This window comes from Cynocephalus volans, chromosome 13, assembly GCF_027409185.1.
Source record: "Cynocephalus volans isolate mCynVol1 chromosome 13, mCynVol1.pri, whole genome shotgun sequence".
Classification (NCBI taxonomy): Eukaryota; Metazoa; Chordata; class Mammalia; order Dermoptera; family Cynocephalidae; genus Cynocephalus; species Cynocephalus volans.
In genome coordinates this window covers 42,672,976-42,698,603 of record NC_084472.1, presented here as the reverse complement: position 1 = coordinate 42,698,603, position 25,628 = coordinate 42,672,976, and the positions used below count along the sequence as shown (strand labels likewise).

At 49.9% G+C, this 25,628-nt stretch overlaps 3 protein-coding genes and 3 non-coding genes across 6 annotated transcripts; all 6 read left to right on the top strand.

The window, feature by feature from the left end:
* Positions 1-3,426: 3,426 nt before the first annotated feature.
* Positions 3,427-3,531, top strand: LOC134362306 (U6 spliceosomal RNA). Its single transcript, XR_010021584.1, has one exon. It is a non-coding gene; the product is annotated as a U6 spliceosomal RNA (small nuclear RNA).
* On the top strand, positions 3,480-7,056 carry LOC134361665 (elongin-A-like). Its single transcript, XM_063076682.1, has 3 exons — positions 3,480-3,503; positions 4,411-4,433; positions 4,602-7,056. The coding sequence occupies exons 1-3, from the start codon at positions 3,480-3,482 to the stop codon at positions 7,054-7,056; spliced, it is 2,502 nt and encodes an 833-aa protein (XP_062932752.1).
* A 580-nt stretch (positions 7,057-7,636) lies between these two features.
* On the top strand, positions 7,637-16,336 carry LOC134361664 (elongin-A-like). Its single transcript, XM_063076681.1, has 5 exons — positions 7,637-7,672; positions 7,755-7,869; positions 11,962-12,053; positions 13,691-13,713; positions 13,882-16,336. Exons 1-5 carry the CDS (start codon positions 7,637-7,639, stop codon positions 16,334-16,336), a joined length of 2,721 nt encoding a protein of 906 aa, XP_062932751.1.
* Positions 12,717-12,821, top strand: LOC134362305 (U6 spliceosomal RNA). Its single transcript, XR_010021583.1, has one exon. It is a non-coding gene; the product is annotated as a U6 spliceosomal RNA (small nuclear RNA).
* Positions 16,337-16,915: 579 nt separating the features above from the next.
* Positions 16,916-25,615, top strand: LOC134361663 (elongin-A-like). Its single transcript, XM_063076680.1, has 5 exons — positions 16,916-16,951; positions 17,034-17,148; positions 21,241-21,332; positions 22,970-22,992; positions 23,161-25,615. The coding sequence occupies exons 1-5, from the start codon at positions 16,916-16,918 to the stop codon at positions 25,613-25,615; spliced, it is 2,721 nt and encodes a 906-aa protein (XP_062932750.1).
* On the top strand, positions 21,996-22,100 carry LOC134362304 (U6 spliceosomal RNA). The gene has a single exon (XR_010021582.1). It is a non-coding gene; the product is annotated as a U6 spliceosomal RNA (small nuclear RNA).
* Positions 25,616-25,628: the final 13 nt, after the last annotated feature.

The following is a 25,628-nucleotide window of genomic DNA, read 5'->3' as shown; positions in this document are numbered from 1 at the left end:
CTTTTAACTTCACAATTTCACAGATAGAAGATTCCTTCTTAACATAGATCTTAGCAACATCAGTATATGATTTTTTCTCTTTCCTATGTTAAGAAGATTCCTTCTTAACATAGATCTTAGCAACATCAGTATATGATTTTTTTCTCTTTCTTCTTTTCACTTAAACAAAACAGCTCATGGCTTCTTTTTGGCATAACCCAGTTGCCAGCATCACTACACTTGTGCATGGGGCAGTTACTAAGTAAAATAAGGGTTACTTGAACACAAGAATTGTAATACTACCAAAGTTGATGTGAAAGCTGAAGTGTCTACTATGTGACCAGTGGCTGGGAGGCTTATTTTATTTTATTTTTTATGTTTTATTTTATTTATTTTATTTTATTTATTTTTTAAAAGATGACCAGTAAGGGGATCGTAACCCTTGACTTGGTGTTGTCAGCACTATGCTCACCCAGTGAGCTAACTGGCCATCCCTATATGGGATCCGAACCCATGGCCTTGGTGTTATCAGCACCACACTCTCCCAAGTGAGCCACAGGTTGGCCCGGGTGGGAGGCATTAAGAGTGTGAATAAAAAATAATTCACCTCCATGTGAGGTATGAGATTACATCACACTGCTCAGAATGGCTTGAAATTTAAATCTTCTGAACTGTTTATTTCTGGAATATTTTAATTAGTATTGTTGGACCAGAGTATACTAGAGGTAACGGAAACAATGAAAAGTGAAACAACGTATATGGTGGGATAAATGTATTCACTGATTTGAAGATGTGACAATGACGTTTGTAGCCATTGACCTGAAGAACAATTGGAAAATGTCTACAACTAAGATGCTAAGACACTGAGTAGTGATGAAAATGTCAGGGTGCTACAGGCACAAAGGTTGGAATTCTAGGCCCAGCACAATTGAGGACCCTGGTAAGGGCCCTGTCCTAGGAATAAATACAAACAAGATACTGAGCTGTCCAAGCTCAGCTTACCATTCTCTATGTGGTCCAGAAAAATTTCACTTCTTAAAACTGGATTCAGATATTCCTGGATTGCCAGGCCTGTCTCTAGGCAAAAGGTAGAAACAAAATGAAATCACTTCTATGAGACAATAAAATCACCCTTCATCTCAGATTATTTCGAAAAATAAATTTTCAATTACACTGCCTGACACACATTCCAAGATAAGGACAACATAGAGAAGTATGAGGAATAACAGTTGGAAGAGTTGAAACACATGGGGGTCTCAACATACTGAAACTATCAGAACCCTTCAAAACCTATTTTAATTAATATCACTTACAATAGTATACAGAAGTCAAATACTTATAAAAATATTTAATAAAAGAGTGTGAGACTTCCGACCTGACAAAGACACTGAAAGTATTATAATGGCCCAATCACATTCATTAATATACTCACAAATCCTGAGGAAATCATTACGAAACTGAATAAGTAAAATGTAATATTCAAATTCAGCGTGTCTAAGGAATGGGTCAATATTGGATTAATATTAGTGAGTCAGGTGATATAGTTAAGGCGCCACATTACAAAAAAAAAAAGAAATTATGCCATCATTACAATCAGTGCAAAAAAGTGATGGATAAAATTTACAACCTATCGCTGATTACAAAGAAAAAACAAAAAAAAAGAAGAGGAAACAAAAAATCTGAGCAAAGGAAAATGCAAGAGAACTGCATTAAACTGACAAAAAGATCTCTTGAAAATATCAATAGAAGGCAGAATACTGAATAATGTAATGCTAAGACCTTTCCCATCAAGATTGGGAAAAAGACAATAATACCTCTTATCCCCACTTCTACGCAACATCTTACTAAAGTTGCTGTGACTTGAATGCTTGTCCCCTCCAAAGGTCACGTGGAAGCTTGATCCCCAGTGTAGCAGTGTTGAAGGTGGGGTCTTTAAGGGGTGATTGAATCATAAGGGCTATGCCCTCTTGAGTGAATTAATACCATCACGGATGGATGAGTTGGTGGATGGATGGGTTATCACCCGAGTGGCAGCACCAGCTTTATCAGGAGAGAAAGAAGCATATTAGCTCGCTTTGGTCACCCGCACCCTGTGATAAACTGCATTGCCTCGGGTCACTCGGCACATCCCCATCAAGAAGAAGGCCCTCACCAGACAAGCCCATTGAACCTCGGACTTCCCAGCCTCCAAAACTGGACAAACTAAACTCTGTTTCTCTAGATAGACCCAGTTTCGGGTATTCTCTTCTAAACGACAGAGAACTGACTAACACGGAGGTCCTAAGTAGTAAGATTAGACAAGAAAAACAAATACGTGGTGTAAGAATTTTTAAAAAGAGAGAAGGAAGGGAAGAAAGAATTATCCCTGTCTTTGTGCACGGATAATGGAATTACATGTTGAGAAAAGTTCGAAGGCTTCAAAAATAAACTGTGAGGATCAGTAAACGAAGTTGCCAATGTTGCTAAAGTAAGATCAGTGACAAAGGCCGGTTGTAAATCTACAAATCGGTAATAAATATAAAACGAAGTAAAAACCAAGAAACCATTTACAAAGCCCTTTACAGTGCCATGAAAACCTAGAAGAGGAGGAGTGGGTGGGGGGAAGATGAAGTCGTCTCCAAGAACAGCAGTGTGGCATTAGCAAAGGGTTCCAGGTTGTCTGATCAGTTTCCCTTTCCTGGTCCACGTACAGGAAGAATATGGTTCAACAGCAGCCACAGATTTTTAGAAGATGCCCACAAGGCCGCAGCAGTGGTCAGTAGCCAAGTGGTTAATCTTCCTCGCGTAAGAACAGTGCGGAGCACTTAAAACGCAAGAGTTACTTAACACTCAGCTTAGCTTTATAATGACTTAGAGTTTGGTCGATTAGTACTTAAAAGTACACACTGTTTACAGCTATTGGTATTTCGATAGATGCGTAAATGTCTGAGCATTGAAAGTTTAGTAAACTTCAGTTCTTCGGAGCAAAACATCGACGTAATGAAATCTTCAATTTCTCTGGCTTTTTTTCAGCGTCCCAACGCAATTAAGAAGAGCTAAGGCATAGAACAACACTCCTTTAAAAAAGTAGTCAACCACCTTATTAATTAGCTCATACTTACACTAGATACTTTTTAATGTAAAAGACTCACCTAACTTTCGAAAAGCACACCGAAAGACACATGACGATTAATAAAAGTGACTCTGTTTCAGGATTATTTGGCCTGTACACACGAATATGCGAATCAGTCGTGACTTTCCAAAAACCGTTCCTGTGTGTTCATACCAGTTGTGATTTATTTGTCTTTAGTCGTGTGGTCAAACGAAAAACACTGAAGCAGTTCCTTCTCAGAGCTTCCGTGGCTTTCGAGTACTGTAGAGGATCCTTACGCTCAGTTGGGTAAAAACCAAGTAGCGGAGGAATACTGATCGGACATAGCCTCATTCTAGTGGAACATTGAATTTTCTGCTCACTTCAGCCCCACATGTACTAAGATTGGAACGAGACAGAGAAGGTCAGCATGACCCCTGCACAAGCATCACAGGTAAATCTGTGTTTTCCTATCTCTATCTCTTTTTCTACTCTTGATAAAAACTGAATTTCCAAAGTGACATTATTGTTTCAAGGCCAGGCGATCCCAAGTGCAAGCTGCTTCACACTCTGCTGAGGACAAAAGCCATTTTTGAGTCAGCGCCATATCCAAACAGAATTCTAAACGACTCGGTCCTCATCACCTACGGTGGAGCTGAAGACACTGACAAACTCCGTGATTCTAGAAAGGAAAAAGGAGGAAACACTTTTGTTTGGAGTTTGGACAGCTACCATTTTGCAAGCATGGAATCAAATCCCTCTGTACAAGCATCTCTGATAGGCTGTTTACGTTTTTTGTTTGTTTGTTTGTTATTTTAAGAAAGTCGTCAACAAGGTAAAGATCAGTTTAGGATCTGGAGGTCCCTCTGTCCCAAGTCTTTACCTTCCTATTCATTCTGGTCAGTGTGTTCACTGGCTATTCTGATGGCTGAATGTTTACATGACTCTCTCCAGGGATTCTGGAAAGAGGATGAAGGAAGGATTTCTGAGAAATGCTCCCGCCTAGCTTAGGTTAGGGAGGGTATGAAATGCACTGTCCGGCCTATGGATAAGTGGACAATGAAACTGCTGGGTTCTAGGTCTCTGTGTACACCTGTGTGTGTGTGTGTGTGTGTGTGTGTGTGTGTGTGTGTGTGTGTGTGCACGTGGAGTGTTTCTACGGCATTGCGGAATTGACTCTGTACGCTATAAAATGCTAAGAGTGGAATTGCTCGGTCAACGCCTACGTGAATTTTTCTTTTTGCTCGATCTTGTCAATATGCTCTACAAACAGGTGGTAGCAATTAGCGTTTCCACCCACTGCATCGGGGAGTACGTGTTTTCGCACACCTTGCTGCCGGTGTCCGGAACTCCACCCACAGAGGTCACTCCTGATTGAGTCCTGGTAAGGCAATCAATCAGTCAAGAGGCGAGGAAGCCCAGGACCAATCACTGCTGGTCATCAGGGCGCGGCTCACAGCCCGGGAGCGGGGCGTGCCGGCTTTATAAGGACGGGAGTCCCGCGCTGAGGCTTCCTTCTACCTCGGACAGCGCTTCGCGGCGGTTCTTCCAGGCGGCGGCTCCGCACCCCCAAGCAAAAGCAGCAGGTCAGCCCGGCGGCGGTCGGCGAGGACCCGCGTGCCCAGGCCGAGCTGCTCGCTGTACTGAGGACAGAGCTGCGGCCCAAGCAGCGACGCCCGCCCAGCTGCGCCGACGAGGCTGCGCCCGGGACGGCCATGGCAGCCGACGGGGCGCTGCACGCCGTGGTCAAGCTGCAGGCGCGCCTGGCTGCCCACTCCGATCCCAAGAAGCTGGCGAAATTCCTGAAGAAACTCTCCGCCTTGCCAGTGACAGCACACTCCCTGGCGGAGACTGGAGTCCGCAAGACGGTCAAGCGCTTGCGCACACACCAGCACGTGGGCAGCTTGGCCAGGGACTTAGCCGCCCAGGGGAAGAAGTTGCTGGTCGTGGCGCGGGACACCCGGCCTGAACAACTGGCCTTGGAGGAGAGCCGTTCCCGAAAGCGCCCCAGGGAGGAGTTTCCGAAGGAGCCGAAGGTGCAGGGCGCCTGCCCAGAAAGCCACGGAGCCTCCGAGAGCCCATCCGACGGCACGGAGCGCGGACACAGAAAGCACAGGAGACTCTCGCAGCTCCAAACACCTCCCAAGGGGTCTCCCGGTGGCGACAGGAGAGGCGGGAGCACCAAGCGCTACACAGTTGCACTGGCTTCCTCCTCAGACTGGGCGTCTTCCGGCGATGGCCACATCCGGATCCGTCTGTCCCTGGCCGGTCCTCACCAGATGTGCGTGGACCATTGCGTGCTCCCGGAGGAGGAGGGCCCCGAGCCCGCTGTTCTCCGCCAGAAGCCTGGAAAAGGCCACGCTGATGCCCCTCAGGGCAGTCCGGGACTCCGTCAAGAGGGACACCTGGGCAAACCCCGGGGGCAAGGGGCCGTCGTGAGCCCAAGCCCGGCGCAGGTATCTTCCCACAGGCAGAAAGGCCCGGCGGGGGCTGGGGACGACGAGATGTTCCCTGCTGGATTCAGCCAGAAATCCCACAAGGCCTTCTCCCCAGAGGAAGGTCCAAGGGCCATCTCGGGGGACAGTACCAAGGACAAACCGCCCTCTAGGCGGGCCAGGAGAGAGAAGGCATCGGAGCTCGGTTGCGTTCCCTCTCTACCCGCCTTGGACGCTGCTCGGGACAACCACCTAGAGGAGAAGAGGGACAAAGACTCTGACGAACCCAAAGCAGACGAAACAAAGAAGCCAAGCCCAGAAAGCTTAGACACAGGAGAGGGCGCAGGAGGCCTGCTGCCCACGGTGCCAGGCAAGCTTTCCAACAAGCTCAGCACTCGAGAAGGGATACGCAGACCTTCCACCTGGGAGAGCTCCCTCCCTGAAGAGGAGGAGTTGGCAGATATGGAGGCTGACTCTGAGCAGCCTGCTGTGCCCTTTGAGGCATACTCCACCTATGGCCGGCCTTGGAAGGGAAAGGAAAGGACGGTGAAAACTCTGGCCACTACTCTGAGAGTCAAAGACCTTCACGAGACGGACTCTAAACGCACTCGTGAAAATGGGAGCCTGCTTCCCAGACTAGCCAAGGTGCAGGAAAATGAGACAGAGGAGCCGCCACCGCCCGGAGCGCACGTAGCCAAGCTGAAAAGGGTCCCCACCGACGCCCCGCCGGTGCTGCCAGACCTCCCGTTACCCGGGATGCGGGCCAGTGACAGGGCACTGTCTGTCCTTGAACTGATGTCCTCCTTCCCGCCAGAGATACACGCACTCCCTTCCCCCCAGCAAGAAGAAGAGGGTGGATTTCCTACGGGACGCAGAAGGAACTCGAAGATGCCGGTGTACTCGGGCCCCAGGAGCGCCGGCCTGCCTAGAACCGTGACTGCGTGTGAGCGGCGGGTGTGGGCCCTCGGGACCAGCGTCCCTGCTGTCCGGGAAGCGGGGGGAGACCCGTGTCCTGCTCCGGAGCCCGCGTGGAAGGGGTGCACGCCCGATCAGCCAGGTCGCACCATCGAGAAATACAATCCCACACTAGCGAAAGAAACGGGCCACTTATGGAAAAGGCGCTGTCAACGAGACTTTAAGGAAGCCCGGCCGGAGGAGCACGAGTCGTGGCGGGAGATGTACCTGCGGCTCCGGGAGGCCCGAGAGCGGCGGCTCCGGCTGGTGACGATGAAGATCCGCTCTGCACGCGCCGAGAGGCCCAGAGGCCGACAGACACAGATGATCTTCTTCCACTCTGTGCTCGACAAGCCTTGTGAGGTTCCCAGGAGGCAGGAAAAGCCTGCCTCGGGAGGAGCGGCCATCCCCGATAAAGCCGAGGTGCAGCCGGCCCCACGCCCACAGGAGAGCAGCCGGCCCCCCTCCAGCAGCACCGGTGGCCACAGCCGCTTTCACCCGCTCCCTGCGAGGCCCCCCTCCTGCGGCCCCAGCACCAGGAAAGCCGCCGCCAAGAAAGTAGCCCCGCTCATGGCCAAGACGATCCGAGATTACAGGAACACATACTCCCGCCGATGAGCCGAGGACTCGCATTGGACAGAGAACTCGGGGGGCGGTGGGGTGGTTGGGAAGGAATTCAAAGGCGATTCGAGTCGGGGAATGGGACTTGCAAAGGACACTGGCGTCTTTCGTTGGTGGGACCTCCTGGATCTGAATCCTGCAGTTTTCAGGCGTTGCACCTGGGACGCTGCCGCCCTGCTTGGTGGACGCTTCAGAATCCCCAAGCTCTGAATCCTCAGTCTCGCAGCACGTTTTAACACCAATTGCACTGAGGATGTTAACTAGCCTCTTTGGAAAGAAGGACAGAGTTTTAACCAATCCATATCGTCCCCAGATCGTGTTCATATTTGTAAATAAAATGATATACAAGAGATTGGCCGTGTCTCTCTCCTTTGTCCATCCTGGAGCAGATAAGGCTTTCTTGGACTCAATCCTAGAGTCCTCAAAGTAGTCCCCCCCTCCCCTCCCCCCTTGCGTGCAGTTTCGCGTTCCCAGTTTCAGTTTTCCTCTGTCCACCAAGGTCCCAAAATATCAAATGGAAAATTTCAGAAACGAACAAGGCAGAAATTTGAAGTTGCAGGCTCTTCAGAGCAGTGCGATGAAATCTCGCATGCGCAGCCTGCCTGGCCGGGACGTGAGTCATCCCTTTGTGCTACACGTCCACGCCCTAGATGCTCCCGGGCCACTGCTCACTTAGTAACCATCTCCGTTTTCAGACCGACTGTCGCCACATTGCAGAGCTTGCGTTTAAGTCACACTTCTTTTCCTTCGTAATGGCCACCGAGTGCAAGAGGAGTGATGCGGGCAATTCGCATATGCCAAAGAGAAGCCGTAAAGGGCTTCCTTTACCCGAAAAGGTGAAAAGTCCTGGACTTCATAAGGAAAGGGGAAAATCATATGTGAGGGTTGCAAAGATCTCCCATGAAAGCAAGTCTTCCTTCTGCGAAGCTGTGAAGAAGGAAAGGAAACTTCGTGCCGTCGCACATCCAACTGCGATCCTTTCGGCCTCGCTGCACGATGGGTGCTTGGTTAGGATGGAAATGGCATTCGATTTGCGGGTGGAAGAAATGAAAAGAAACGTGCTTCGATTGACGGCAACTGGGTTTGCTACTATCTGTGGCTTTATGTATCCACCGGCGTCTTGAAACGTCTATCCTGGACGTCAGGGACACCTGTTCACGGACACAGATGCACACATGCGTGCGCGCACGCATAGAGGCAGGTGTGTTTGTGGGATAAAATCCTACAAGTGAAATCGCTCTATCAAAGATTATGAATATATTTTTCATACATGCAAGTTTAGTAGAAGGGATTTGTGGAAATAAATGAAAAAGACGCAAGCAAAAACAAACAGACTGTTTATAAAACGCTCGCTGTACATATACATAGAAAGCAAGGGAGTCAGAAACCATCGGTCGCATTTGGCAAACTCAAAGGTAGGCGGGGGAGTAGCAAAGTTCTCTATCAAAAAGGAAGGAGGGTTCCGGGTATTTTCGGATTGGAGGTTGTTGACTTGGGGAAGCTGTAAGCAGGCTAACTGGAAGCAGAGCATCTGACGCGATTGGTTTTGAGAGCATATTTGGCTTTCTCTAGTTGGTCTTGACTTGGACACTGGGGCCAAAATTCCCAAGCTGGCATTGCTGACCCGATCCTGACTGGTGTGTGCCAACTGCTGCAGTGGTTGTGATTGGGCTTCCTGGACTGATTGCCGTAGAGGCTGTAGTTTGCTTTTCTGGGCTGGTGGCTCCAGGGGTTGTGGTTTGGCTTCCCGAGCTTCTCTGTGGTTTTTGCCCTTTACCCGTTTATACATTCAGCCTCTCACTCTACAAGTGATATGGATGTGTCTAAGGATACACTTTTAAATATATACATACATTTTAAATTTTACAGGCTTACTTGTATAGCGTTTGTATTAATTTCTACATCTACAAGCAATCTAGGATAATCTGTTCCAACACAGCAGGTTGTTAATGTTTCGAACTATATTAATAGGTCCCAAATTTCACCACATTGTCTTTTATTTTCATCTTCGTGGTGGTGAGCATCTTCTCCTGTATTCAAGAGTCGCTTGTTTTGGGGGGTCGGGGAGCCACGTTTTCCTATGTGTTCCCCATTTCTCTCCTAAGTCGTTGGTCTTTTTTCACATTGGTGTGTGGGAGCTCATTGGATATAAAGGAAATTGTATGAGTTGAATGTTCTACGAGTTGTAAATATCTCTCCCAGCTCAATCTTTTGACTTTCTCTTTCATTCCTTTTTATTTTTATGTAGTCCCATTCTTCAGTATTTTAAAATCCCAGGAGTTCCCCTCATCCGTTGGATGTAAATATCAGGCCCCCCATCGGATGTCCGAAACCTCGGACAGTACCATCTATTGCAACATGCTCCTGTCCATGTCTTCCACCCACAAATTTAATGTCTTTTTCATCTTCACTAAACATTGTTGCCTAGACTGTGGCCAAAATCTTTGCAGTTTGAGGTGCGACAGCGAAACTAGCATGAATTGCTTTGAACTTTTTCACAATCTCACAGACACAACATTTGTTCTGACAGTACATCTCAGTAACCTCAGCATATAATTTTTTTTCCCTTTCCTTACTAAGTAGAGAACTTTCACCTTTTCGCCTAAAGGAAGCACTTTATGGCTTCTATTTGACATATCCGAATTCCCAGCATGACCGCTCTTGTGCGTTGTGGCCATTATTAAGTAAAATACGGCGACTCGGACGCAAACACCGCGACAGGGTGACAGTTGATTTGATCACCAGAATGGCCTCTCAGACACGAGCGGGCAGGGAGGGTGTACAGGTGGACACACTGGAAAAAGGAATGCTTACGGTATGGAGCGGGGCCATGTGAGGTTTTGTCACACTCCAGAGAACGGCTCGCAATTTAAAACCTCTGAACGGTTTATTTCTGTAATTGTTCATCTGATATTTTCACACCACATTGGACTGCAGGCAACTGATATTACGGAGAGGAAAACCACAAATAAGGGAGGACTACAGTATTCATAGATGCGCATAGGTGGCCATGCCATTGGAAGCCATTGTTCCTACGGACATTTGCCTACTTCTACGATGCTAGGACACCAAGCACTGTCGACAACCTCAAGGTGCTGAGGGCACAAAAGTTGGAATTCTAGGCCCAGCAAGATTGAGGACCCTGGTCTGGGCCCTGTCCTAGGAATAAATACAGACAACAAGTTAAGTTGCCCAACCTCTGCTACCCATTGCCTATGCGGCCCAGAAAACCCTCAGTCCCTGAAACGGGATTCAGATATTCCTGGACTGCCGGGCCTCGCTCCAGGCGCAAGGCAGAAACAAACCTAAATCACCTCTGTGAGAGGATACCATCATCCTTCATCTCAGATTATTTCTAAAAATAAAGTCTCAATTACACTGCCTGGCACACATGCCAACTTAAGAACAACACAGAGAAGTATGAGGAATAACAAACAATTGAGACAGATCCATGGGGGACTCAACGTACTGAAACTATCGCAACACTTTCGAAAAACTATTTTAGTTAATACCATTTACGATAGTATCCAGAAGACAAATAGTTATAGAAGTATTCAATAAAAGATGTGTAAGAGCTCTGACCTGACAAGGACACTGAAAGCATTAGAACAGCCCAATCCCATTCATTAATATACTCACAAATCCAAAGCAAACTAGGAGCAAATTGAATCAGTGATACGTAATATTCAAGTTCAGTGTGTCTTAGGACTGAGGCAAGGTTGGTTTAGGGTTAGTGAATCACGTGATACAGTCAGTGTGCCACATTGCAAAATAAAGAAATTAGGTCATCATTTCCAAAAGTGCAGAGAAGTGATTCATAAAATGTACAACCTATCGTTGATATTTTTTAAAAAGTAAAAGGAAAGACAAGGACAGGAAACAAAAACCCCGGACAACGTAGGAATAGAAGACAACTGCCTTGACCTGACAAAACGATCTCTACGAAAAACCTGCAGGAAACATAAGACTGACTAATGAAATGCCAAAAGCTTTCCCTTCAAGATTGGGAAAAAGACAATAATGCCTCTTATCCCCACTTCTACGCAACATCTTATTAACGTTGCTGTGATTTGAATGCTTGTCCCCTCCAAAGGTCACGTGGAAGCTTGATCCCCAATGTAGCAGCGTTGAAGGTGGGGTCTTTAAGAGGTGATTGAATCACGAGGGCTATGCCCTCTTGAGTGAATTAATACCATCACGGATGGATGAGTTGGTGGATGGATGGGTTATCACCCGAGTGGCAGCACCAGCTTTATCAGGAGAGAAAGAAGCATATTAGCTCGCTTTGGTCACCCGCACCCTGTGATAAACTGCATTGCCTCGGGTCACTCGGCACATCCCCATCAAGAAGAAGGCCCTCACCAGACAAGCCCATTGAACCTCGGACTTCCCAGCCTCCAAAACAGGACAAACTAAACTCTGTTTCTCTAGATAGACCCAGTTTCGGGTATTCTCTTGTAAACGACAGAGAACTGACTAACACGGAGGTCCTAAGTAGTAAGATGAGACAAGAAAAACAAATACGTGGTGTAAGAATTTTTAAAAAGAGAGAAGGAAGGGAAGAAAGAATTATCCCTGTCTTTGTGCACGGATAATGGAATTACATGTTGAGAAAAGTTCGAAGGCTTCAAACATAAACTGTGAGGATCAGTAAATGAAGTTGCCAATGTTGCTAAAGTAAGATCAGTGACAAAGGCCGGTTGTAAATCTACAAATCGGTAATAAATATAAAACGAAGTAAAAACCAAGAAACCATTTACAAAGCCCTTTACAGTGCCATGAAAACCTAGAAGAGGAGGAGTGGGTGGGGGGAAGATGAAGTCGTCTCCAAGAACAGCAGTGTGGCATTAGCAAAGGGTTCCAGGTTGTCTGATCAGTTTCCCTTTCCTGGTCCACGTACAGGAAGAATATGGTTCAACAGCAGCCACAGATTTTTAGAAGATGCCCACAAGGCCGCAGCAGTGGTCAGTAGCGAGGTGGTTAATCTTCCTCGCGTAAGAACAGAGCGGAGCACTTAAAACGCAAGACTTACTTAACACTCAGCTTAGCTTTATAATGACTTAGAGTTTGGTCGATTAGTACTTAAAAGTACACACTGTTTAGAGCTATAGGTATTTCGATAGATGCGTAAATGTCTGAGCATTGAAAGTTTAGTAAACTTCAGTTCTTCGGAGCAAAACATCGACGTAATGAAATCTTCAATTTCTCTGGCTTTTTTTCAGCGTCCCAACGCAATTAAGAAGAGCTAAGGCATAGAACAACACTCCTTTAAAAAAGTAGTCAACCACCTTATTAATTAGCTCACACTTACACTAGATACTTTTTAATGTAAGAGACTCACCTAACTTTCGAAAAGCACACCGAAAGACACATGACGATTAATAAAAGTGACTCTGTTTCAGGATTATTTGGCCTGTACACACGAATATGCGAATCAGTGGTGACTTTCCAAAAACCGTTCCTGTGTGTTCATACCAGTTGTGATTTATTTGTCTTTAGTCGTGTGGTCAAACGAAAAACACTGAAGCAGTTCCTTCTCAGAGCTTCCATGGCTTTCGAGTATTGTAGAGGATCCTTACGCTCAGTTGGGTAAAAACCAAGTAGCGGAGGAATACTGATCGGACATAGCCTCATTCTAGTGGAACATTGAATTTTCTGCTCACTTCAGCCCCACATGTACTAAGATTGGAACGAGACAGAGAAGGTCAGCATGACCCCTGCACAAGCATCACAGGTAAATCTGTGTTTTCCTATCTCTATCTCTTTTTCTACTCTTGATAAAAACTGAATTTCCAAAGTGACATTATTGTTTCAAGGCCTGGCGATCCCAAGTGCAAGCTGCTTCACACTCTGCTGAGGACAAAAGCCATTTTTGAATCAGCGCCATATCCAAACTGAATTCTAAACGACTCGGTCCTCACCACCTACGGTGGAGCTGAAGACACCGAAAAACTCCGTGATTCTAGAAAGGAAAAAGGAGGAAACACTTTTGTTTGGAGTTTGGACAGCTACCATTTTGCAAGCATGGAATCAAATCCCTCTGTATAAGCCTCTCTGATAGGCTGTTTACGTTTTTTGTTTGTTTGTTTGTTATTTTAAGAAAGTCGTCAACAAGGTAAAGATCAGTTTAGGATCTGGAGGTCCCTCTGTCCCAAGTCTTTACCTTCCTATTCATTCTGGTCAGTGTGTTCACTGGCTATTCTGATGGCTGAATGTTTACATGACTCTCTCCAGGGATTCTGGAAAGAGGATGAAGGAAAGATTTCTGAGAAATGCTCCCGCCTAGCTTAGGTTAGGGAGGGTATGAAATGCACTGTCCGGCCTATGGATAAGTGGACAATGAAACTGCTGGGTTCTAGGTCTCTGTGTACACCTGTGTGTGTGTGTGTGTGTGTGCGCGCGCGTGTGTGTGCACGTGGAGTGTTTCTACAGCATTGCGGAATTGACTCTGTACGCTATAAAATGCTAAGAGTGGAATTGCTCGGTCAACGCCTACGTGAATTTTTCTTTTTGCTCGATCTTGTCAATATGCTCTACAAACAGGTGGTAGCAATTAGCGTTTCCACCCACTGCATCGGGGAGTACGTGTTTTCGCACACCTTGCTGCCGGTGTCCGGAACTCCACCCACAGAGGTCACTCCTGATTGAGTCCTGGTAACGCAATCAATCAGTCAAGAGGCGAGGAAGCCCAGGACCAATCACTGCTGGTCATCAGGGCGCGGCTCACAGCCCGGGAGCGGGGCGTGCCGGCTTTATAAGGACGGGAGTCCCGCGCTGAGGCTTCCTTCTACCTCGGACAGCGCTTCGCGGCGGTTCTTCCAGGCGGCGGCTCCGCACCCCCAAGCAAAAGCAGCAGGTCAGCCCGGCGGCGGTCGGCGAGGACCCGCGTGCCCAGGCCGAGCTGCTCGCTGTACTGAGGACAGAGCTGCGGCCCAAGCAGCGACGCCCGCCCAGCTGCGCCGACGAGGCTGCGCCCGGGACGGCCATGGCAGCCGACGGGGCGCTGCACGCCGTGGTCAAGCTGCAGGCGCGCCTGGCTGCCCACTCCGATCCCAAGAAGCTGGCGAAATACCTGAAGAAACTCTCCGCCTTGCCAGTGACAGCACACTCCCTGGCGGAGACTGGAGTCCGCAAGACGGTCAAGCGCTTGCGCACACAGCAGCACGTGGGCAGCTTGGCCAGGGACTTAGCCGCCCAGGGGAAGAAGTTGCTGGTCGTGGCGCGGGACACCCGGCCTAAACAACTGGCCTTGGAGGAGAGCCGTTCCCGAAAGCGCCCCAGGGAGGAGTTTCCGAAGGAGCCGAAGGTGCAGGGCGCCTGCCCAGAAAGCCACGGAGCCTCCGAGAGCCCATCCGACGGCACGGAGCGCGGACACAGAAAGCACAGGAGACTCTCGCAGCTCCAAACACCTCCCAAGGGGTCTCCCGGTGGCGACAGGAGAGGCGGGAGCACCAAGCGCTACACAGTTGCACTGGCTTCCTCCTCAGACTGGGCGTCTTCCGGCGATGGCCACATCCGCATCCGTCTGTCCCTTGCCGGTCCTCACCAGATGTGCGTGGACCATTGCGTGCCCCCGGAGGAGGAGGGCCCCGAGCCCGCTGTCCTCCGCCAGAAGCCTGGAAAAGGCCACGCTGATGCCCCTCAGGGCAGTCCGGGACTCCGTCAAGAGGGACACCTGGGCAAACCCCGGGGGCAAGGGGCCGTCGTGAGCCCAAGCCCGGCGCAGGTATCTTCCCACAGGCAGAAAGGCCCGGCGGGGGCTGGGGACGACGAGATGTTCCCTGCTGGATTCAGCCAGAAATCCCACAAGGCCTTCTCCCCAGAGGAAGGTCCAAGGGCCATCTCGGGGGACAGTACCAAGGACAAACCGCCCTCTAGGCGGGCCAGGAGAGAGAAGGCATCGGAGCTCGGTTGCGTTCCCTCTCTACCCGCCTTGGACGCTGCTCGGGACAACCACCTAGAGGAGAAGAGGGACAAAGACTCTGACGAACCCAAAGCAGACGAAACAAAGAAGCCAAGCCCAGAAAGCTTAGACACAGGAGAGGGCGCAGGAGGCCTGCTGCCCACGGTGCCAGGCAAGCTTTCCAACAAGCTCAGCACTCGAGAAGGGATACGCAGACCTTCCACCTGGGAGAGCTCCCTCCCTGAAGAGGAGGAGTTGGCAGATATGGAGGCTGACTCTGAGCAGCCTGCTGTGCCCTTTGAGGCATACTCCACCTATGGCCGGCCTTGGAAGGGAAAGGAAAGGACGGTGAAAACTCTGGCCACTACTCTGAGAGTCAAAGACCTTCACGAGACGGACTCTAAACGCACTCGTGAAAATGGGAGCCTGCTTCCCAGACTAGCCAAGGTGCAGGAAAATGAGACAGAGGAGCCGCCACCGCCCGGAGCGCACGTAGCCAAGCTGAAAAGGGTCCCCACCGACGCCCCGCCGGTGCTGCCAGACCTCCCGTTACCCGGGATGCGGGCCAGTGACAGGGCACTGTCTGTCCTTGAACTGATGTCCTCCTTCCCGCCAGAGATACACGCACTCCCTTCCCCCCAGCAAGAAGAAGAGGGTGGATTTCCTACGGGACGCAGAAGGAACTCGAAGATGCCGGTGTACTCGGGCCCCAGGAGCGCCGGCCTGCCTAGAACCGTGACTGCGTGTGAGCGGCGGGTGTGGGCCCTCGGGACCAGCGTCCCTGCTGTCCGGGAAGCGGGGGGAGACCCGTGTCCTGCTCCGGAGCCCGCGTGGAAGGGGTGCACGCCCGATCAGCCAGGTCGCACCATCGAGAAATACAATCCCACACTAGCGAAAGAAACGGGCCACTTATGGAAAAGGCGCTGTCAACGAGACTTTAAGGAAGCCCGGCCGGAGGAGCACGAGTCGTGGCGGGAGATGTACCTGCGGCTCCGGGAGGCCCGAGAGCGGCGGCTCCGGCTGGTGACGATGAAGATCCGCTCTGCACGCGCCGAGAGGCCCAGAGGCCGACAGACACAGATGATCTTCTTCCACTCTGTGCTCGACAAGCCTTGTGAGGTTCCCAGGAGGCAGGAAAAGCCTGCCTCGGGAGGAGCGGCCATCCCCGATAAAGCCAAGGTGCAGCCGGCCCCACGCCCACAGGAGAGCAGCCGGCCCCCCTCCAGCAGCACCGGTGGCCACAGCCGCTTTCACCCGCTCCCTGCGAGGCCCCCCTCCTGCGGCCCCAGCACCAGGAAAGCCGCCGCCAAGAAAGTAGCCCCGCTCATGGCCAAGACGATCCGAGATTACAGGAACACATACTCCCGCCGATGAGCCGAGGACTCGCATTGGACAGAGAACTCGGGGGGCGGTGGGGTGGTTGGGAAGGAATTCAAAGGCGATTCGAGTCGGGGAATGGGACTTGCAAAGGACACTGGCGTCTTTCGTTGGTGGGACCTCCTGGATCTGAATCCTGCAGTTTTCACCCGTTGCACCTGGGACGCTGCCGCCCTGCTTGGTGGACGCTTCAGAATCCCCAAGCTCTGAATCCTCAGTCTCGCAGCAGGTTTTAACACCAATTGCACTGAGGATGTTAACTAGCCTCTTTGGAAAGAAGGACAGAGTTTTAACCAATCCATATCGTCCCCAGATCGTGTTCCTATTTGTAAATAAAATGATATACAAGAGATTGGCCGTCTCTCTCTCCTTTGTCCATCCTGGAGCAGATAAGGCTTTCTTGGACTCAATCCTAGAGTCCTCAAAGTAGTCCCCCCTCCCCTCCCCCCTTGCGTGCAGTTTCGTGTTCCCAGTTTCAGTTTTCCTCTGTCCACCAAGGTCCCAAAATATCAAATGGAAAATTTCAGAAACGAACAAGGCAGAAATTTGAAGTTGCAGGCTCTTCAGAGCAGTGCGATGAAATCTCGCATGCGCAGCCTGCCTGGCCGGGACGTGAGTCATCCCTTTGTGCTACACGTCCACGCCCTAGATGCTCCCGGGCCACTGCTCACTTAGTAACCATCTCCGTTTTCAGACCGACTGTCGCCACATTGCAGAGCTTGCGTTTAAGTCACACTTCTTTTCCTTCGTAATGGCCACCGAGTGCAAGAGGAGTGATGCGGGCAATTCGCATATGCCAAAGAGAAGCCGTAAAGGGCTTCCTTTACCCCAAAAGGTGAAAAGTCCTGGACTTCATAAGGAAAGGGGAAAATCATATGTGAGGGTTGCAAAGATCTCCCATGAAAGCAAGTCTTCCTTCTGCGAAGCTGTGAAGAAGGAAAGGAAACTTCGTGCCGTCGCACATCCAACTGCGATCCTTTCGGCCTCGCTGCACGATGGCTGCTTGGTTAGGATGGAAATGGCATTCGATTTGCGGGTGGAAGAAACGAAAAGAAACGTGCTCCCTTTGACGGCAACTGGGTTTGCTACTATCTGTGGCTTTATGTATCCACCGGCGTCTTGAAACGTCTATCCTGGACGTCAGGGACACCTGTTCACGGACACAGATGCACACATGCGCGCGCGCACGCATAGAGGCAGGTGTGTTTGTGGGATAAAATCCTACAAGTGAAATCGCTCTATCAAAGAATATGAATATATTTTTCATACATGCAAGTTTAGTAGAAGGGATTTGTGGAAATAAATGAAAAAGACGCAAGCAAAAACAAACAGACTGTTTATAAAACGCTCGCTGTACATATACATAGAAAGCAAGGGAGTCAGAAACCATCGGTCGCATTTGGCAAACTCAAAGGTAGGCGGGGGAGTAGCAAAGTTCTCTATCAAAAAGGAAGGAGGGTTCCGGGTATTTTCGGATTGGAGGTTGTTGACTTGGGGAAGCTGTAAGCAGGCTAACTGGAAGCAGAGCATCTGACGCGATTGGTTTTGAGAGCATATTTGGCTTTCTCTAGTTGGTCTTGACTTGGACACTGGGGCCAAAATTCCCAAGCTGGCATTGCTGACCCGATCCTGACTGGTGTGTGCCAACTGCTGCAGTGGTTGTGATTGGGCTTCCTGGACTGATTGCCGTAGAGGCTGTAGTTTGCTTTTCTGGGCTGGTGGCTCCAGGGGTTGTGGTTTGGCTTCCCGAGCTTCTCTGTGGTTTTTGCCCTTTACCCGTTTATACATTCAGCCTCTCACTCTACAAGTGATATGGATGTGTCTAAGGATACACTTTTAAATATATACATACATTTTAAATTTTACAGGCTTACTTGTATAGCGTTTGTATTAATTTCTACATCTACAAGCAATCTAGGATAATCTGTTCCAACACAGCAGGTTGTTAATGTTTCGAACTATATTAATAGGTCCCAAATTTCACCACATTGTCTTTTATTTTCATCTTCATGGTGGTGAGCATCTTCTCCTGTATTCAAGAGTCGCTTGTTTTGGGGGGTCGGGGAGCCACGTTTTCCTATGTGTTCCCCATTTCTCTCCTAAGTCGTTGGTCTTTTTTCACATTGGTGTGTGGGAGCTCATTGGATATAAAGGAAATTGTATGAGTTGAATGTTCTACGAGTTGTAAATATCTCTCCCAGCTCAATCTTTTGACTTTCTCTTTCATTCCTTTTTATTTTTATGTAGTCCCATTCTTCAGTATTTTAAAATCCCAGGAGTTCCCCTCATCCGTTGGATGTAAATATCAGGCCCCCCATCGGATGTCCGAAACCTCGGACAGTACCATCTATTGCAACATGCTCCTGTCCATGTCTTCCACCCACAAATTTAATGTCTTTTTCATCTTCACTAAACATTGTTGCCTAGACTGTGGCCAAAATCTTTGCAGTTTGAGGTGCGACAGCGAAACTAGCATGAATTTCTTTGAACTTCTTCACAATCTCACAGAAACAACATTTGTTCTGACAGTACATCTCAGTAACCTCAGCATATAATTTTTTTTCCCTTTCCTTACTAAGTAGAGAACTTTCACCTTTTCGCCTAAAGGAAGCACTTTATGGCTTCTATTTGACATATCCGAATTCCCAGCATGACCGCTCTTGTGCGTTGTGGCCATTATTAAGTAAAATACGGCGACTCGGACGCAAACACCGCGACAGGGTGACAGTTGATTTGATCACCAGAATGGCCTCCCAGACACGAGCGGGCAGGGAGGGTGTACAGGTGGACACACTGGAAAAAGGAATGCTTACGGTATGGAGCGGGGCCATGTGAGGTTTTGTCACACTCCAGAGAACGGCTCGCAATTTAAAACCTCTGAACGGTTTATTTCTGTAATTGTTCATCTGATATTTTCACACCACATTGGACTGCAGGCAACTGATATTACGGAGAGGAAAACCACAAATAAGGGAGGACTACAGTATTCATAGATGCGCATAGGTGGCCATGCCATTGGAAGCCATTGTTCCTACGGACATTTGCCTACTTCTACGATGCTAGGACACCAAGCACTGTCGACAACCTCAAGGTGCTGAGGGCACAAAAGTTGGAATTCTAGGCCCAGCAAGATTGAGGACCCTGGTCTGGGCCCTGTCCTAGGAATAAATACAGACAACAAGTTAAGTTGCCCAACCTCTGCTACCCATTGCCTATGCGGCCCAGAAAACCCTCAGTCCCTGAAACGGGATTCAGATATTCCTGGACTGCCGGGCCTCGCTCCAGGCGCAAGGCAGAAACAAACCTAAATCACCTCTGTGAGAGGATACCATCATCCTTCATCTCAGATTATTTCTAAAAATAAAGTCTCAATTACACTGCCTGGCACACATGCCAACTTAAGAACAACACAGAGAAGTATGAGGAATAACAAACAATTGAGACAGATCCATGGGGGACTCAACGTACTGAAACTATCGCAACACTTTCGAAAAACTATTTTAGTTAATACCATTTACGATAGTATCCAGAAGACAAATAGTTATAGAAGTATTCAATAAAAGATGTGTAAGAGCTCTGACCTGACAAGGACACTGAAAGCATTAGAACAGCCCAATCCCATTCATTAATATACTCACAAATCCAAAGCAAACTAGGAGCAAATTGAATCAGTGATACGTAATATTCAAGTTCAGTGTGTCTTAGGACTGAGGCAAGGTTGGTTTAGGGTTAGTGAATCACGTGATACAGTCAGTGTGCCACATTGCAAAATAAAGAAATTAGGTCATCATTTCCAAAAGTGCAGAGAAGTGATTCATAAAATGTACAACCTATCGTTGATATTTTTTAAAAAGTAAAAGGAAAGACAAGGACAGGAAACAAAAACCCCGGACAACGTAGGAATAGAAGACAACTGCCTTGACCTGACAAAACGATCTCTACGAAAAACCTGCAGGAAACATAAGACTGACTAATGAAATGCCAAAAGCTTTCCCTTCAAGATTGGGAAAAAGACAATAATGCCTCTTATCCCCACTTCTACGCAACATCTTATTAACGTTGCTGTGATTTGAATGCTTGTCCCCTCCAAAGGTCACGTGGAAGCTTGATCCCCAATGTAGCAGCGTTGAAGGTGGGGTCTTTAAGAGGTGATTGAATCACGAGGGCTATGCCCTCTTGAGTGAATTAATACCATCACGGATGGATGAGTTGGTGGATGGATGGGTTATCACCCGAGTGGCAGCACCAGCTTTATCAGGAGAGAAAGAAGCATATTAGCTCGCTTTGGTCACCCGCACCCTGTGATAAACTGCATTGCCTCGGGTCACTCGGCACATCCCCATCAAGAAGAAGGCCCTCACCAGACAAGCCCATTGAACCTCGGACTTCCCAGCCTCCAAAACTGGACAAACTAAACTCTGTTTCTCTAGATAGACCCAGTTTCGGGTATTCTCTTGTAAACGACAGAGAACTGACTAACACGGAGGTCCTAAGTAGTAAGATGAGACAAGAAAAACAAATACGTGGTGTAAGAATTTTTAAAAAGAGAGAAGGAAGGGAAGAAAGAATTATCCCTGTCTTTGTGCACGGATAATGGAATTACATGTTGAGAAAAGTTCGAAGGCTTCAAACATAAACTGTGAGGATCAGTAAATGAAGTTGCCAATGTTGCTAAAGTAAGATCAGTGACAAAGGCCGGTTGTAAATCTACAAATCGGTAATAAATATAAAACGAAGTAAAAACCAAGAAACCATTTACAAAGCCCTTTACAGTGCCATGAAAACCTAGAAGAGGAGGAGTGGGTGGGGGGAAGATGAAGTCGTCTCCAAGAACAGCAGTGTGGCATTAGCAAAGGGTTCCAGGTTGTCTGATCAGTTTCCCTTTCCTGGTCCACGTACAGGAAGAATATGGTTCAACAGCAGCCACAGATTTTTAGAAGATGCCCACAAGGCCGCAGCAGTGGTCAGTAGCGAGGTGGTTAATCTTCCTCGCGTAAGAACAGAGCGGAGCACTTAAAACGCAAGACTTACTTAACACTCAGCTTAGCTTTATAATGACTTAGAGTTTGGTCGATTAGTACTTAAAAGTACACACTGTTTAGAGCTATAGGTATTTCGATAGATGCGTAAATGTCTGAGCATTGAAAGTTTAGTAAACTTCAGTTCTTCGGAGCAAAACATCGACGTAATGAAATCTTCAATTTCTCTGGCTTTTTTTCAGCGTCCCAACGCAATTAAGAAGAGCTAAGGCATAGAACAACACTCCTTTAAAAAAGTAGTCAACCACCTTATTAATTAGCTCACACTTACACTAGATACTTTTTAATGTAAGAGACTCACCTAACTTTCGAAAAGCACACCGAAAGACACATGACGATTAATAAAAGTGACTCTGTTTCAGGATTATTTGGCCTGTACACACGAATATGCGAATCAGTGGTGACTTTCCAAAAACCGTTCCTGTGTGTTCATACCAGTTGTGATTTATTTGTCTTTAGTCGTGTGGTCAAACGAAAAACACTGAAGCAGTTCCTTCTCAGAGCTTCCATGGCTTTCGAGTATTGTAGAGGATCCTTACGCTCAGTTGGGTAAAAACCAAGTAGCGGAGGAATACTGATCGGACATAGCCTCATTCTAGTGGAACATTGAATTTTCTGCTCACTTCAGCCCCACATGTACTAAGATTGGAACGAGACAGAGAAGGTCAGCATGACCCCTGCACAAGCATCACAGGTAAATCTGTGTTTTCCTATCTCTATCTCTTTTTCTACTCTTGATAAAAACTGAATTTCCAAAGTGACATTATTGTTTCAAGGCCTGGCGATCCCAAGTGCAAGCTGCTTCACACTCTGCTGAGGACAAAAGCCATTTTTGAATCAGCGCCATATCCAAACTGAATTCTAAACGACTCGGTCCTCACCACCTACGGTGGAGCTGAAGACACCGAAAAACTCCGTGATTCTAGAAAGGAAAAAGGAGGAAACACTTTTGTTTGGAGTTTGGACAGCTACCATTTTGCAAGCATGGAATCAAATCCCTCTGTATAAGCATCTCTGATAGGCTGTTTACGTTTTTTGTTTGTTTGTTTGTTATTTTAAGAAAGTCGTCAACAAGGTAAAGATCAGTTTAGGATCTGGAGGTCCCTCTGTCCCAAGTCTTTACCTTCCTATTCATTCTGGTCAGTGTGTTCACTGGCTATTCTGATGGCTGAATGTTTACATGACTCTCTCCAGGGATTCTGGAAAGAGGATGAAGGAAAGATTTCTGAGAAATGCTCCCGCCTAGCTTAGGTTAGGGAGGGTATGAAATGCACTGTCCGGCCTATGGATAAGTGGACAATGAAACTGCTGGGTTCTAGGTCTCTGTGTACACCTGTGTGTGTGTGTGTGTGTGTGCGCGCGCGTGTGTGTGCACGTGGAGTGTTTCTACAGCATTGCGGAATTGACTCTGTACGCTATAAAATGCTAAGAGTGGAATTGCTCGGTCAACGCCTACGTGAATTTTTCTTTTTGCTCGATCTTGTCAATATGCTCTACAAACAGGTGGTAGCAATTAGCGTTTCCACCCACTGCATCGGGGAGTACGTGTTTTCGCACACCTTGCTGCCGGTGTCCGGAACTCCACCCACAGAGGTCACTCCTGATTGAGTCCTGGTAACGCAATCAATCAGTCAAGAGGCGAGGAAGCCCAGGACCAATCACTGCTGGTCATCAGGGCGCGGCTCACAGCCCGGGAGCGGGGCGTGCCGGCTTTATAAGGACGGGAGTCCCGCGCTGAGGCTTCCTTCTACCTCGGACAGCGCTTCGCGGCGGTTCTTCCAGGCGGCGGCTCCGCACCCCCAAGCAAAAGCAGCAGGTCAGCCCGGCGGCGGTCGGCGAGGACCCGCGTGCCCAGGCCGAGCTGCTCGCTGTACTGAGGACAGAGCTGCGGCCCAAGCAGCGACGCCCGCCCAGCTGCGCCGACGAGGCTGCGCCCGGGACGGCCATGGCAGCCGACGGGGCGCTGCACGCCGTGGTCAAGCTGCAGGCGCGCCTGGCTGCCCACTCCGATCCCAAGAAGCTGGCGAAATACCTGAAGAAACTCTCCGCCTTGCCAGTGACAGCACACTCCCTGGCGGAGACTGGAGTCCGCAAGACGGTCAAGCGCTTGCGCACACAGCAGCACGTGGGCAGCTTGGCCAGGGACTTAGCCGCCCAGGGGAAGAAGTTGCTGGTCGTGGCGCGGGACACCCGGCCTAAACAACTGGCCTTGGAGGAGAGCCGTTCCCGAAAGCGCCCCAGGGAGGAGTTTCCGAAGGAGCCGAAGGTGCAGGGCGCCTGCCCAGAAAGCCACGGAGCCTCCGAGAGCCCATCCGACGGCACGGAGCGCGGACACAGAAAGCACAGGAGACTCTCGCAGCTCCAAACACCTCCCAAGGGGTCTCCCGGTGGCGACAGGAGAGGCGGGAGCACCAAGCGCTACACAGTTGCACTGGCTTCCTCCTCAGACTGGGCGTCTTCCGGCGATGGCCACATCCGCATCCGTCTGTCCCTTGCCGGTCCTCACCAGATGTGCGTGGACCATTGCGTGCCCCCGGAGGAGGAGGGCCCCGAGCCCGCTGTCCTCCGCCAGAAGCCTGGAAAAGGCCACGCTGATGCCCCTCAGGGCAGTCCGGGACTCCGTCAAGAGGGACACCTGGGCAAACCCCGGGGGCAAGGGGCCGTCGTGAGCCCAAGCCCGGCGCAGGTATCTTCCCACAGGCAGAAAGGCCCGGCGGGGGCTGGGGACGACGAGATGTTCCCTGCTGGATTCAGCCAGAAATCCCACAAGGCCTTCTCCCCAGAGGAAGGTCCAAGGGCCATCTCGGGGGACAGTACCAAGGACAAACCGCCCTCTAGGCGGGCCAGGAGAGAGAAGGCATCGGAGCTCGGTTGCGTTCCCTCTCTACCCGCCTTGGACGCTGCTCGGGACAACCACCTAGAGGAGAAGAGGGACAAAGACTCTGACGAACCCAAAGCAGACGAAACAAAGAAGCCAAGCCCAGAAAGCTTAGACACAGGAGAGGGCGCAGGAGGCCTGCTGCCCACGGTGCCAGGCAAGCTTTCCAACAAGCTCAGCACTCGAGAAGGGATACGCAGACCTTCCACCTGGGAGAGCTCCCTCCCTGAAGAGGAGGAGTTGGCAGATATGGAGGCTGACTCTGAGCAGCCTGCTGTGCCCTTTGAGGCATACTCCACCTATGGCCGGCCTTGGAAGGGAAAGGAAAGGACGGTGAAAACTCTGGCCACTACTCTGAGAGTCAAAGACCTTCACGAGACGGACTCTAAACGCACTCGTGAAAATGGGAGCCTGCTTCCCAGACTAGCCAAGGTGCAGGAAAATGAGACAGAGGAGCCGCCACCGCCCGGAGCGCACGTAGCCAAGCTGAAAAGGGTCCCCACCGACGCCCCGCCGGTGCTGCCAGACCTCCCGTTACCCGGGATGCGGGCCAGTGACAGGGCACTGTCTGTCCTTGAACTGATGTCCTCCTTCCCGCCAGAGATACACGCACTCCCTTCCCCCCAGCAAGAAGAAGAGGGTGGATTTCCTACGGGACGCAGAAGGAACTCGAAGATGCCGGTGTACTCGGGCCCCAGGAGCGCCGGCCTGCCTAGAACCGTGACTGCGTGTGAGCGGCGGGTGTGGGCCCTCGGGACCAGCGTCCCTGCTGTCCGGGAAGCGGGGGGAGACCCGTGTCCTGCTCCGGAGCCCGCGTGGAAGGGGTGCACGCCCGATCAGCCAGGTCGCACCATCGAGAAATACAATCCCACACTAGCGAAAGAAACGGGCCACTTATGGAAAAGGCGCTGTCAACGAGACTTTAAGGAAGCCCGGCCGGAGGAGCACGAGTCGTGGCGGGAGATGTACCTGCGGCTCCGGGAGGCCCGAGAGCGGCGGCTCCGGCTGGTGACGATGAAGATCCGCTCTGCACGCGCCGAGAGGCCCAGAGGCCGACAGACACAGATGATCTTCTTCCACTCTGTGCTCGACAAGCCTTGTGAGGTTCCCAGGAGGCAGGAAAAGCCTGCCTCGGGAGGAGCGGCCATCCCCGATAAAGCCGAGGTGCAGCCGGCCCCACGCCCACAGGAGAGCAGCCGGCCCCCCTCCAGCAGCACCGGTGGCCACAGCCGCTTTCACCCGCTCCCTGCGAGGCCCCCCTCCTGCGGCCCCAGCACCAGGAAAGCCGCCGCCAAGAAAGTAGCCCCGCTCATGGCCAAGACGATCCGAGATTACAGGAACACATACTCCCGCCGATGAGCCGAGGACTCGC

What these genes read in the sequence shown, in the direction of transcription:
- LOC134361665 (XM_063076682.1), top strand. Translation starts at nt 3,480, where the DNA reads ATGACCCCTGCACAAGCATCACAG. An exon ending in CCCCTGCACAAGCATCACAG is followed by an intron (nt 3,504 to 4,410) that starts GTAAATCTGTGT and finishes CTCCACCCACAG; the next exon opens with AGGTCACTCCTGATTGAGTC. An exon ending in TCACTCCTGATTGAGTCCTG is followed by an intron (nt 4,434 to 4,601) that starts GTAAGGCAATCA and finishes CGGTTCTTCCAG; the next exon opens with GCGGCGGCTCCGCACCCCCA.
- LOC134361664 (XM_063076681.1), top strand. Translation starts at nt 7,637, where the DNA reads ATGAAATCTCGCATGCGCAGCCTGCCTGGCCGGGAC. An exon ending in GCAGCCTGCCTGGCCGGGAC is followed by an intron (nt 7,673 to 7,754) that starts GTGAGTCATCCC and finishes CTCCGTTTTCAG; the next exon opens with ACCGACTGTCGCCACATTGC. An exon ending in AGGTGGTTAATCTTCCTCGC is followed by an intron (nt 12,054 to 13,690) that starts GTAAGAACAGAG and finishes CTCCACCCACAG; the next exon opens with AGGTCACTCCTGATTGAGTC.
- LOC134361663 (XM_063076680.1), top strand. Translation starts at nt 16,916, where the DNA reads ATGAAATCTCGCATGCGCAGCCTGCCTGGCCGGGAC. An exon ending in AGGTGGTTAATCTTCCTCGC is followed by an intron (nt 21,333 to 22,969) that starts GTAAGAACAGAG and finishes CTCCACCCACAG; the next exon opens with AGGTCACTCCTGATTGAGTC. An exon ending in TCACTCCTGATTGAGTCCTG is followed by an intron (nt 22,993 to 23,160) that starts GTAACGCAATCA and finishes CGGTTCTTCCAG; the next exon opens with GCGGCGGCTCCGCACCCCCA.